Source organism: Hakea prostrata, chromosome 1 (genome assembly GCF_041222555.1).
Source record: "Hakea prostrata isolate BN-2017 chromosome 1, UWA_Hpros_2, whole genome shotgun sequence".
NCBI classification, from domain to species: Eukaryota; Viridiplantae; Streptophyta; class Magnoliopsida; order Proteales; family Proteaceae; genus Hakea; species Hakea prostrata.
Window position 1 is genome coordinate 33,013,456 of NC_142600.1, and position 14,037 is coordinate 33,027,492.

The 14,037-nt window shown below is 38.1% G+C and overlaps 1 protein-coding gene across 1 annotated transcript; it reads right to left on the minus strand.

Moving 5' to 3' along the window:
- Window positions 1–496: 496 nt before the first annotated feature.
- Window positions 497–13,488, minus strand: LOC149028779 (Polynucleotidyl transferase, ribonuclease H-like superfamily protein). The gene is made up of 8 exons (XM_089139014.1): window positions 13,108–13,488; window positions 9,276–9,406; window positions 2,595–2,789; window positions 2,409–2,518; window positions 2,155–2,268; window positions 1,935–2,049; window positions 1,570–1,785; window positions 497–1,481 (listed from the first exon to the last, which is right to left on the minus strand). The coding sequence occupies exons 1-8, from the start codon at window positions 13,440–13,442 to the stop codon at window positions 820–822; spliced, it is 1,878 nt and encodes a 625-aa protein (XP_088995140.1). The 5' UTR covers window positions 13,443–13,488; the 3' UTR covers window positions 497–819.
- Window positions 13,489–14,037: the final 549 nt, after the last annotated feature.

A 14,037-nucleotide genomic window follows, 5' to 3' on the forward strand; every position in this document is an offset into this window, starting at 1 on the left:
AAAACGTGAATCTGTAAATTTATGGGTAAGGGGTGAAATCTAGAGATTTCAAAAAAGCTATACATTTGCACATTCACAAAAATCACGTCCATCAAATAGTTTTTTAGGATGAATCCAAAGATTTCATTCCACAACCAAACATCTAATTTTATAAATTATAACTCTATAAATTTGAAATCTCTAGATATTTAAAATCTTTAGATATTTGAAATTTCTAGACTCATGTAACCAAACAGGCCCTAACAGAATTTTGCGTTCAGTATATATTAATAACAAATAAAATGGATATTTCTTTCAATTACAAACAATATGAATTTTTTATTTGAATTCGTTCCTAATTATATTGGATTTTTTATATCTGATATTAGCAAAAAATTAACTCACAACAGGGTAATTGGATGTTGGAAGGAGGCAAGATGTGACAGAATTATCAAGCTTTTGAATGGTCAATGGTCATACAAGTTAAAAGGGAATATATTTTTTTCCAAAACAATGAAATCTGCCATAATCATTTCTAATTAAATGATTCATAAGTTGATTAAGAAATGTTTACAGCCAGGAATACAGAATACCCAGTACAAAGCATCTCCAACCCCTGGAAGCAGCACATGACAATGACATTCCCTTGTTAAACTGCTTTTCCAATTTGTTTCAAATTTACAAAGCAATCATTTTCCTTTATCTCTGAGTAGATTTTACATCTTAATTTCCCAGAATCAGATTAAAAATTTAATGAAGAATCCTCTGCTATATCAGTTCTTGAGCTCTGCAATGAGCATCTGTTACGCCCTTCACAGGAGACTCGGAAGAAAATTAATATTAAAGATCTTCAAGTTTAATCACAAAATCATTGTTCCAATCGATCTCTGACGAATCTTTTGTGGAATCAGCTCTCAAGATATTGGAGATCGGCTCTTCCAAGGCAGCCCTGTCAAAGGATTCAGCTAACTCTGATTCCCATAAACCTAGTCTGCATATCCTCTTATACAGTTGGTATCCAGCTCCTCTAAGACCTTCTAAAATCATTTCCTTCAGAACACCAGAACCAACTGTCCCAGAATCCAGCACATTGAGTAAGACCTCAGCTGAACCAGGTTTCCAGAAAACTACAATAGCACAAGTTTTGTCCACCAATCTAACCTCAAAATCTTCACAGAACACTTCATGAGATCCACATAGTATACTTTTCAATACTCCAGCAGACATCCCGCTTCTGAATCCCCACAAGAAAGCCACATCTTCAGTTCTCACTTTTCTTGAATTATCCATCCACACCATGTCTTCTCCATCAATTGGTTCTTGGAGACTGGTACAGAAGGGGTTGAAATCATTTGCATAGCTTTCCATGGCATTATCTAGATCATCATTCGTTCTTGTACCAGGACTTACTTTCATTATCAAGCAGAGTTTGGCAAACAAATGTGTTATCCTTAGAACATTATGCCCATGGTTCTTGCCTTCATATTCCTGCTTTGATGAACCTAAATGCGTTGTCATGCATAGAGAAGTCAAGACCCAACAAGAAGGTATAACCTAACAGAAACAAGAAGCTAAGGAAAAAAGGCTTGCCTTGGTGTGAAATTTCCATATCAAGGGGTGCAAAGAATTGTCTCTTCAAGTAGGACACTGCTGCAGGCAAGTTTTTTGCCTTTTTCAGAGGACCAATTTCCTTCAACAAATGGTTAATATCGAGGATGCAGGGAAAAGCAAAGCGCAAGGAGCACATGAACTCACTCATGCTCTGAGGTAAAGGAGCAAGGAATTTTGAATGAATGAATGCAAACTCTGCATGGCCAAAAAAAATGATAATAATATTAATAATAAAAAATATGTAAACTCAGCATCATTGAATTCCTGGCAAGTTTTGTAATATAGCACGAAGAAGATTGAGGCTAGAAATATAACAGATGTCGACAATTCATATAGAGACGCACCATTAAGACAGTCGTAGGCAACAATAGGTTTCTGGGAAACAGATACAGCATCAATAACCTCTCGGAAGCCACGAACTCGTCTGTTTTCCTCCTCTTCAGTATTTTCAAGCTCCCTCTATCAAACAAAACTACAATTACATGCTGAAAAGAAAAGTAAAATTACGTGATTATTTCTATAAATGATCAGAGCAAGGATTATCAAGGAATTCTTAGGCCCAACCTCAAGAAGTTTCTTGTCCTCTTCAGAGTTTGTCAGTACCACTCTTACTGCCTTGGGTCCCCCACTATTATCTGGGATAATTAGTGGTACAAGATCAGTGAACTCTCCCAACATCTGCAGCAACAAGGATGCAAATAAACTTTTGTAAGAACAGAACATGACACAAACCAACTAAAATTGTCACTTCATTAAACTGAAACCCATGAAAGCATCATTGCATCCATGCAAAGGGCCACCATAGCAAATTCATGCACCTCCAGAAGCAGCTCCACTTGACGTTCACTGCAAACATCTATACTCATGCATGGTCTTGATCCAAACATTTCACCTAAGATAAGTTTCCTCAGTGATTTGACAAGACCATCTGTAATTGACACGAAGATTAGATATGAGAGAGGAAATAAACCAGAATGCAAAAGAAATAATGTCATTGGGCCTACCATCAGTTCCCTTATTTGGAATCGGATCTTTACATGCATTTACCCAATGCCTAACCCGTGACCTAGTCCTTTCCAAGAACACTGAATCAGCGACAGATTTGGTCAAAGAAAATTTCACTGGGTGAATCCTAGAAATAGGACTCCCAATCCTATCTTTTGCACCGGATTCTTGTACCCTGGATAAGTATGATATACCTGCCCAGGAAAATATAAGACTTTAAAGTTTTACCACTCTTCAACAACAGAAAGAGACAACATAATCCTATCCAAGGCATAACATTCCACCAGTTAACAATTTCACATTATCTCCAAGTTCAATATACCAGGAAAGCCTCAGACAATTTTTACATTTCATATCCATGTGAAGATCACAAGCAAACCTTACCGAATGTGTGACCTAAAATCAACAGTTCAGCTAGATGAATTCAACCACAGCAAAATCACTGAAAAGGCAGCAGCAAGCTTTGGATATTGACAGACCAACTACAGAAATATATATATATGATCAAAACAGTAGGTTGGAAGTTAGCAATTATCAGAGGCAAGGTTCGAGAAGTCAGCTTGGACCAATATTTCACGACACCACCAAACTCTTTGGCCTTGAGAATCTTTTCAGAGAGAGAGAGAGAGAATGAGTCAGACACCCTAGGACCAGGGATGAAAACCTTCTTTGCCTCCTCTGTTTACCACCACATATGCAAACAACGACAACCAGTCAGCCTCATCCCAACCAAATGGATTGGCTACATGAATCACTGCCCTTCAATCAGCTGTTTTCGAGGTCATATTTAATATAAGGTTTAGGCTATGCATGTCTTTCCCCACCACTTTTCCTAAGATCATTTTAGATCTGCCCCGACTCTCTTAGTTCCTTCAATCTGAACTGACTGACAGCTCCACATTCAAGCATCCAAAGGCCTTAACATGGCTATCTACCTCAAGTGACTACCTTGTAGCTTATCATGTATTGGAGCTGCTCTCAATCAGCTCTGTAACAGAACTGAATATGTAAACCAAAGAACCAAAGAAGAGAACAAGTGATGCAGAATTGGCAGCAGATACAAAAGAGAGAAAAGCCCAAAGCTCAAGCCCATTAAAGCCTAAGGACATGACCCAAAACAGCCCATGGCTTGCATGGGCTAGGACTATTGGAGTGGGTTAAAATGAGCCCATGGTTTCATGGGCTTGGATCACTTTAGTGGAAGAAGAATATCAGCCCACTATTTTGAACTAAGCCCAAGTCTAGCTTTGAAAAGTCAACAAAAGGAGCTAGTAGGTGGTGTTGGTTAGTGGTGGGGTATAGTTGGTGGATATTTCCATTATTGTTTTGACTAGTGGTGTTGGGTAGTAGTTGGATGTTTCCAATGTTGTTTCGACTAGTGGTGTTGGGTAGTAGTTGGATGTTTCCATTAATGTTTGTAGTAGGTTGTTTTAGCTAGTGGTTGGATGTTACCATGAACGTTTTTGTCTCTTTAGAATGCTATACAAAGAGACTTGTGTAAATGGTGAAGAAACAACTTGTGAAATGAAATCAAATTGCTTGCTAGCATTCCTCCTCTTGGAGTGATCAAGGTAGATTGGTGTTCGATCCAATCGATCCACCTTGCGGTGAGAAGCCCGGGTGTTAAGACTCCTTGTGTTTGATCAAGGAAGGTTGGTGTTTGATCCAATCGATCCACCTTGCGGTGAGAAGCCCGGGTGTTACATGTTACTTTGTTGTCCTTATTGTTCTCTTAATTCTCTTATATTGTTCCATCCATTCTTCTTTATAGCATACTGCTATTTTGAAGACCTAGTTAGTCCTTGTTCTAAACCAATATCCTTGTTCTACCACTTCGGTTTTCAGCCTTCCATTATATCTGAATTTTTATCTATCTTAAGTCTATCAAATCTGAAGTTGATTCCCTGTGAAAGGTCCTATTTGGCTAGTATTTTGATCATTCAAATACAGTACTACATTAACAAGAGAGATGAGAGAGAAAGCAGAGCTGATAAATAACAGAACTCGATAGCTAGCAGCTACTACATCCCCCCCCCTCCCAAAAAAAAAAAAAGAAGGTTCTCTATTTATAACAAAGTAGAATTACATAGAAAGGGTTCACAGTCCTATCAGGAATTGGAAAGTAAAATACAATTAGGATATTAACTACAACTAATCCTAACTATAATAGAACACCGACGAGTATCTTGATTAGAGGGAAATGGAATATTTCCAGTTAAGAAGTGTCATACTCAGAAGCTGTATAGCTGAAATGAGGATGCTAAGATGGATTTACAGAAAAACTAAGACAGATAAAGTAAGCAAAAACCACATTAGAAACGACTTGGGAGTTCCGCTGATCAATAATAAGCTTCAAGAGTCTTCTGAGGTAATACGTTCATTTTCAATAAAGACCAAAGGACATTGTTCAAAATTTTGTGAAACTTCAGCAATGTAGCCGACCCCATTTAGTTAAAGCTTCTTGTTGTTATTGTTGTTGTATTTCTGTCTCAGCAAAATATTTTGGTAGTCTTGACCTGGTCAAGACAAAATATAAGCCCGAAATATTTTATGCAGCATTTCAACGAGATGTCAAGTGTTTCAGTTGAAACTCGAAATATGGTATTTCAGATAGACTTTAGTGTAAAATTGGGCTTTAAACACCATTTTGACAAGAATAAAGTTCTTACCCTCATTTTCTCTTCGAATCTTCACTATTTTCACTCATTCTTTGCTCAAATATTGGGGGGCTTTTACCTCATTCTTGCCAGCAAATGCAGGGTGGAACTGGATTGAGCTTGATTCCATCAACATTCTGGTGTTGCTTCACATTGAGGCATGATTTAAAAGTATCTCACGATACGATATGATACTAGCACACGTTGGATTGCAACATGTGCCCTTTAAATCATGTGCAATCCAATGTATCGATACTTCTCTCTTTTTTTCTTTTTCTTTTTTTCCCCTAAAGGGCACATGTTGGATTGAACCAAAAATGTATTGGTGATGTGAACAAGGGTTCACTACTGGCCAAAACCCCAAAGTGGCACACCTATGGCTGGCCAAACCCTTCTAGAGGGGTAGTTTGGTCCATTCCTGGATCTAATTTTCAGAACTTTTTCTTTTTTAGTTTTCAAAAGAATCTTGATTAGTTAGAAGTCTTGTTTGAGTTAAAGATGAGTTCTTGAATCTTTAGGAGTTTTTCTTTAAAGGACTCCTGTAGCTTTTTATTGCAAGAAGAGTTCCTTTCCTTTTGTTGGAGTCCTAATGTCTTAGCAGGAATCTATTTTCAAAAAGACTACATTAGTTGTTTAGTTTAAATTAACGTCTTTATTTGCGTGGCTGAGATTAATTGTAAGGGAGATCCTAGATTATAAAGGATCCCCAATTAGAGTGGAGTCTTTAGTAGGCTAGAAATAAGCCTAGTCTTTTCATTTTAAGGTTAAGTCTGACTATTTCAAAAGAATTGATTAAGGATCGTGACCTTGTTGAGGGGGCCACGGTTGAGTCAAGATTGAGAGTTCTTCTTCAAAGATCAGCACCTTCTTCAAGTTCCAGCACTCTTCTTCCCATCTCCAACAACTTCAAGAAATTACAGCAGCTTTCAAGTACAGCAAGCCCCTACCGCCTCCCATACCCTCCTATACCCATTGCACCTACCCCACCCTTCCCCCGCCTGCACAAACCCTAAACCCCTTGCCCCTTGCTGTCACACCCCTGGCAGCACCTTCCCAAGCCCCTGACAGCCCCTAAGACCTCCCCCCTCTTTACCCCGTGTGATCCTTCCTAGTTGCTCCCCCACCTCTCCCCGACCCTGCTGCCCCTTCTTTCTCTCTCTTTTCTTCATTGCAACCATCCCCTCCCATCCCCTGTTTCTGACTTGCAGAAAATCAGAAAATCGGAAAAAAAAAAAAAAAAAAAAAAAAAAAAAAAAAAAGAAGAAGAAGAAGAAGAATAAGAATGGAAAGGAAAGAAGAAAGATTGCCCAAGATCTTCACAACCCTATAACATCCTATCCCATCCCACAAGTTAAATTGTTTTCCCTCCAAAGTTTCCACCCTAATATTTCCCCATCATTCCCTAATTTTCTGTTTAACCAAATCCTACGATCCATAGACCCTTTAGTTAGCCTTTACCAAACCAGAACTACCCAAATTTTTGGAAGATATCCACATCAACCATACACTTTCCCTAAAAATCCCCAGTAATTCTAGAACCACCCATTACATCCTTATTCTTTTGCTTTCAAATTTTTCAAAAATTGTGGGCAAACCGTTAATTTTAGGGAATTCATCCAAGAAATCCTAGCCCTAAAATAGGGTTTACATCAATTAGTCAACACAATACAATACTCGATACGAGACGATATGTCTCTTAAAATACCCTATCCTTTACAATATTTCATACTTATACTAACCTAACATTGTGGCATACCATTTTTTCCTTCCTTTCTTTCTTTTTTTTTGGGGTGAAAATCCATATTCAATAGTAGTTCAATCTTAATGAAAAAAATATATGTTTAACATTGTGTGCTGATTTGCGAAGTCACGGTGTCGAAATTTTTTCCCTAAGTGTATTATTATTTTATTTTCTTGATTTAAAAAATCCATTTTCCTACGTACAAAATGTAAAAATTATATGTGAAATGCAATTTATATGTTGATGGAGTAAATGTATGCTAAACTCCAAAGGCTGACCCATGGTCTCCTGGAGTCAAAATATTTTTCCACCTCTTAATTATTTGTTTTACTCTTACAAAATGTGTATACATAAAAATTATTATAAAAAAAAAAAATTTAAAAGAAGAAGGGAAAATATAGAAAAATGCATGTTCTAGTTTTGAAAATCATAGAAAAATATGAAATGACTTTCGATATATTTTAAACTGTTGCCCATATGTTTTTGTCCTTGGTTTTGCAATGCGGAACCAATTTTGTTGTCGAAGAAAACTTTTAAAATGATTTTATATTTGAAAAAAAAAATACATTGGCAGGGGGGGAAATATTAGATAGGTAAAACATTGTTTTCTTTGTCAGACAGAAATTACTTATACAAGCATTTTATGTATGGAACAATGATAATGTCAAACCATATAAGGTGATTTGTCTCAAAGGCAAGGAAAGGGGACTTCCCATAAGTAGGGGGAGGAGAGTTTACAGGGGCAGGAGGATCAGAGCCTGAGCTAGAGGTTATCTGGGAGTGTTGCTACATGGGATGATGGTGGCATTGCATAGTAGTACGATACACCTATCAATGGGGGCCAAGAGAAGAACTGAGTGCAACTTTTGTCACCATAAATTTTTTGGAGGTGGGTCATTAGAGTCAAGCAACATCTAGTTGGCACTTCTAGAGGTGTTGCAGCATCCCACATGGTTCCTGTTGATGTAGCACAAGCAGCTAAAGAGGCCTTCATTTGGAGTAGGGGATGATGACGATGATGATGATCCCATGATTGTGCCTGATGACATAGAGACAACTGCAAAGGCTAGAGATTTGCATTGGGTGATGAGACAAAGCTTGGCATCATTGGCATAGGAGTAGGAGAGATGTGGTAGTGCAGGAGCTAGTACCAAAAATTGGACCATCTAGGTCAGGTGGTGTGTTTGGTGGTCTATTTAAGAGATCATCGAGTTAGAGAGTTCCACCTTCATCAATGCCTACATCAGAAGATCCTATTCTAGACCAGGACCTGGTGTTTAAAAAGAAAGGGGCACAGAAGTTCAAGATCAAAGGCGCTTGAAAGAACATTAAGGGGCTAGTTAAAAATTCTATTGCAAAGAAGATGCTCTTCAACACCATCAAAGCTAACACCACATAGGGCCCCTATTACTAAACAGTGATGACACTATTGCACAGGCTGGTCCAGGTTATCATGGTCCCACCCCTTATGAGATCAAGAATGTGTATCTACCAAAACAGAGAGCAGAGATTGATGGGTAGACCAATTCAACAAGAAAATCCATCATCGATATACTGCGATGAGCGAACAATTTTTTTAAGAACAATGGATGCATCTAAAGAAGTGAAAGATCACAGGTATATCTATAGGCTCTTAAAAGATGTGATAGAAAAGGTGGGGGTGAAGAATGTTGTGCATATTGTCATAGATAATTTGTAGCAACTTCAAGAAGGCTGGGGAACTAATGATGAGTAACACAGACACAGCCTTTTTTGGACACCATGTGTTGCCCAAGACATTGATCTCATGGTAAAAGATATTGGAATCAAGACTGTGCAAATTGTAGTTGAGAAGGCAAGCCAAGTCGCCAACTTTATCTACAATCAGAGCTACACCTAAACATGTTGAGAGCGAAATGTGGTGTAGACCTAGTTCTACCCTGAATCACCAGATTTATGACGAATTATATTGCTTTAAAGAATACTGAGAGCAAGAAATATGGACTAAGGTCGGTGTTCACATCTGAGGATTGGTTTCAGTGGAGAGGAAACACTCAGGGTGGTTGGTAGGCAAAAGTACCACTTCAGCATATGACTCCTGGAGATAGGGCATGAAGTGAGGTTGATGGACCTAGTGATAAAGATCCAACATATAGTGGACTCCTATATAAAGGGGCCCATTATGCCCCATCTATATGTTGCAATTGAAATAATACATGATAACTGAATGTACAGAAAAACTGCATTTCTGATACTAGTTCAACATAAATGAGTGACGTATCAAACCAAATATGAAGACTGACCATCATATATGCAGACATTAAAATCAAAATCTTCCCGAGCCATAGACGTCAAATATGATGTTTGACATGAAAAACTGTACGATGGCATGCCTATGTTCAACTCATCCCTTGGAAACAAGTGAAAGTTGTATCTGTAACAGAATTAGAAATCTCGTCAAGCATACATAAACATAAAGGAGAAAAAGAATTACAGATGAAAGTCTGGTTTGTTTTAATGTGCTAAATTAAGGTATAAAGATCAGGAAGAAACTGGAGACAATGTTTGAACTGTATATTTGAAAATGGCAGCTAGCACAGAAAGCATAAAATAATAGCAGGTTGCAACAGGAACAGTTTTGAAAGCTTGTTTTTAATTTTATTATGGACAAAAGTAGAAGGAAAACCGATAAAGTAAAAGATATAAGCAGGCAATCCTAGGACACAATTTTGACAGAATTAACCAGTTTAAGTAGAATAAGTTCCACAAATGTGATTCATGTACACAGTGAGAATATACCTCATTCTTCAGCATGTTAAGTACCAAGTCCTACTTGAGGCCCAAAAAGGAAAACATACAACATATGCCACCAGTAAACAGCTCCTCAAGACTCCTACACAAATAAATACTCTGCTGATGCTGGAAAATAATATAAAAGGCGTACTTTGGATTGGATTACATGTGTTTGGCCTTTGTTCTAGGTGATTCTTCGTAATCAGACATTTTAGTGGGTCTAGACAAAGGGTAGGAGTTGGGAGTACGAGATCTACATTAGTTTATGCTATGGTTCAACAGTCCTACCTAATGTCAAATAAATACATTTTCATTAGGCTCTTCCAGGTATAAGTATGACTATATGAATTCTAAGTCAATTTAGCGGCTATCAGAGAAATGGATTCAATGCATAGACAGTCTGACCTAGTGAAATACAGATTTTTAAATGGATGCTTGCTAAGGATTCAATACCTTACTTGGGTGGCAGACTTTTCTTAGGCGCATGATAGAAGATCTCGCTCTCGAGTGAGATCTCGCCACTTTGAAAACCAAGATTTCGACCATCTCGGCGAAATCTCTATTGAGATATACAATTTTTTGGCGTCAACTCGGTGGCCCATCTCGAAGGATTTTAGGGGTCTCAATTGGGTTGAAACTTGGTATTTAGTTTATTTAAGGCATTTTAAACACATTGGTGACCTTGGATTTGTCATAAAACAACCCTAAGTATGATTTTAAGTCTACCCATAATGTGAAACCGAAATGTTGTAGGATTAGGGAATGCACAGTTATACAACATGTAATATAGAACCTTTAAGGCATATAAATGAAAAGCAAGTGTATCAAATGCATCAAGTAACCTAAATGTTATCAAAATTCCATCCATATGAGTATCACAATCTCAATTTTCAAGAATAGAATAATAAAATTATATAACCATTAAAAGTTTTATATAAGACTAAGCAATTAATGATTAATCTTCCTTCGATGTTGTAGATGTGCTAAGAGTAGTTGCAAGTGAAAATCCAGTCAAAATCCAAAAAAAAAAAAAAAAAAAAGAGCAAAAATTGAGAGTTTCAGCGAGATCCAAGGCGAAATATGACAAGATATGGCGAGATCTTGAGTGAGATATCCCAACTCTCTGCTCTCGACCTCCATCTCGTCTCGCCTATTTGAAAAAATGAGATATCTCACGAGATCTCTCGCCTATTTGAAAAAACGAGATATCTAGCGAGATCTCCCACCATGCTTAGGTTGATCCCAAGGTACTCACAGGCAGATTACTACCTCTATTTCCTTCTTTATTCCTTCCACTCTTAGGTCTGTTAATCACTTCTTCTAAGCATGAGGTACCGCTGTTTTCCTATCTATTTGAGCCTTTGATAGAGCAATTTCGCCTACCTAACTTCTTGGATACTGCATGAAATTACTCAAGTTTGAGACTTAAGCATATGGTTATCTATTCTATTGATTCTTGGTTTACTTTGCTAGAGGTTAGGTAGCTAGCCTTCAGAACCCAGGACTACTGAATTGTTTTTCTAACTTTCACTATGACAGCGAGTCCTTTTCCACGTCCCAGATCCCTTGGATCTTTTGCAGGCAGGTTCTAATAACTGAGAAACACACTTGAATTAAATGTCAGGTTTAATTGATACTTCTCTCCGTGCTTAAAATGTTTCTCTTGTTTCACTAATATTATGTTATGTTGTAACCCAAACTCTTATACCAACTTCGACAATGGACCCGCCCACAACAACATATTTGATGGACAACCCGAATTACCCGTTTTTAAAAATCTGTCATGGAAGCGGAGGGCTTGGGCCAGAGCCCATCACTAATCCTGGATTATGGAGAGGATTCGGAGGCGTAGCCCCCGCAATATGGTACGACCCAACCCAATGGATCAACCCATTTACTATATATACACATATACATCGTAGGTTCGCCTATGAGATCATTGAGAGATTTGGTTTCGCTTTAGGGTTTTTTTGTGAGAGTTCTTGTAACGCCGTTATGGCAATAGGTTGTGAGATCGTCATTCTATTCTTTTTTTACATAGTGGAAACCGAAAAGTACTTTTTCTTCACCCGTGAATGTAACACACTGTATTGGTGTGTGAACCACATTAAATCCCTATGAATTTTCGTTTTTGTTCTATTTTCAATTCATGATTTCTTGTGTTTGGTTTAACATATTATTTGCTATCTAAAATTGGCCCTATAGCAAAAGTGTCCCAAGGTACTTTTTACTAGCTTGGATTAGATATCCATCTATGCCTCCCACACAAGGTCCTCTAAACTATTATCTGCTTTTGTGATAAAACGGAGATAGAGAAAATTTGTGCCCAAAACCATGTAGATTAGATTAAGGTAACGCAATGTGATCAAAAGAATAAAGTTCAATTCTTTCCTTCCAATCCCCCCATCCCCAAAAAAAAATTTCTTTTTCCTTGTCGAACCTGCTGTTAATCCCATTCTTCTTGAAATATGCTGCCTCCAGTTGTTAAGATCATACAAGGTTCTAAAGCCTCCAAGCCTCCGAGGAGCAGTTCTGCTTGAAATAGCCCCAAATGGTGCCTCTAAATTTCACCTATAAATAATCCAGCAACCTTTAAGCAATTTCCGTGCTTTGTACAATCAACGAACAAAGCACTGGTATATACCCAAAACACAAAAAACAATGACTACCTACAGTTCATTTACATTAGAAAATTTAACTTAACTAAGGCAGCATTTGTTTGTTGGAATAAAGGTGGGGTGGGAAAAAAGGGGTGGGAAAATTCTTGAAAAGAGTAGATTTTTTATTTTTCCCTTAAATCCCAAAATGGTAGATTGTTTGGTTGCTTTGAATGGGAAAGTGAGAGAAAGGAAATTTGTCTGGTGATGTGGCAGAGCAACTTTCTCACCGTAAGCCATTTTAAAACCATTTTAAAACCCCACATATTTGGTGGGACTTTGTGGGAAAGTTGAGAAAAGTAAAAAGTGGGACCCACCACTATTACTTTTTCACAAAATCAATTCCTTTCCTTCCTTTCTCCTTCGTCCCACCACAGCCCACATATTTTTTTTCCACCCTTTTTTCCCACCCCACCTTTGCAAACAAACGCAGCCTAAACAAATAGAAAAGAACAAAAAAAACCCTAGTTTCTCCTTTCCCATCATCTGACCACAGAAAGGTTAAACGCATCAATACCTGGGAACAAACCGAAAATTTCCATTCTTTATACATAATGAAAATTTTAAGCAAGTGGAAGAGTGGAACTATTTTTCGCAATGTTGAGTTTTGCATATACACTAAGCGAATCTGTGACACAGAGAGACAAATACAACAAATGAGAGAGGGAAAGAAAAAGAGACTCACGGGTAGGCGATGACCTTGGATTCCTTTATGGTAAAAGGGCAAACGGCAAACTGAAAAAGCTGAAATTTCTCAGCAGCATCTTTGACTTTACAGTAAGCAGTCTCAGGAGTGTCGAATGGCAACACTCGACGCCAAGGAGCAGAGAAGGCCCCGCTCTTCTGCGACGAAATAGCAATGAAATCTGAATCTTGAATGTGCTTCTTGATCTCGTCTAAAGCCTCTGAGAAGTTGGACTTTGCTACCTGCTTCACCTTCCATTGCTGCTGATTTGAGCTCTTGTTGGTGTTGCTACTGCCTCTGCTACAGAGGAAACGTCTCTGCAGAAAGCGAGACATTTGTCTCTCGGGTCATTCGTTAGCGCTTATATTTAACTTTCGCAGTTGAGCACTTGGGCCTCGTAAATCCAATGGCTCTGGCCCGGTTCATCACGGTTTTGGAAGGCCTTGGGCCTTGATCGGGTCCCTCTTCTTGCTTTGAGGTGAAAATTTTTTGGCTGTGTTTGTTTGCTGGAATAAAGGTGGGGTGGAAATAAGAGGTGGGAAAATTTTGAAAAAAATGTGTAGTTCTTACTTTTCCCTTAAATTCTAAAATGGTAGATTGTTTGGTTGCTTGGGGTGGGAAAGTGAGAAACAAGTTTTCTTGTCTGGTGATGTGGCAACCCAACTTTCTCACCCCAAGCCATTTTAAAACCCCACATATTTAGTGGGATTTTGTGAAAAAGTTGGAAAAAGAAATAAGACCTACTACTATTATTTTTCTACAAAACTATTTTCTTTCCTTTCCTTTCCTTCTCTTCACCCCACTACACATGGGACCTAGATGTTTTTTTTTCCACCTCACCTTTGCATTTTTTTTCCACCCCACCTTTCCAAACAAACGCAGCCTTAACGTGGTTTTGTTTCCTTTCTTCTTTAATCAAAAGAAGACTTG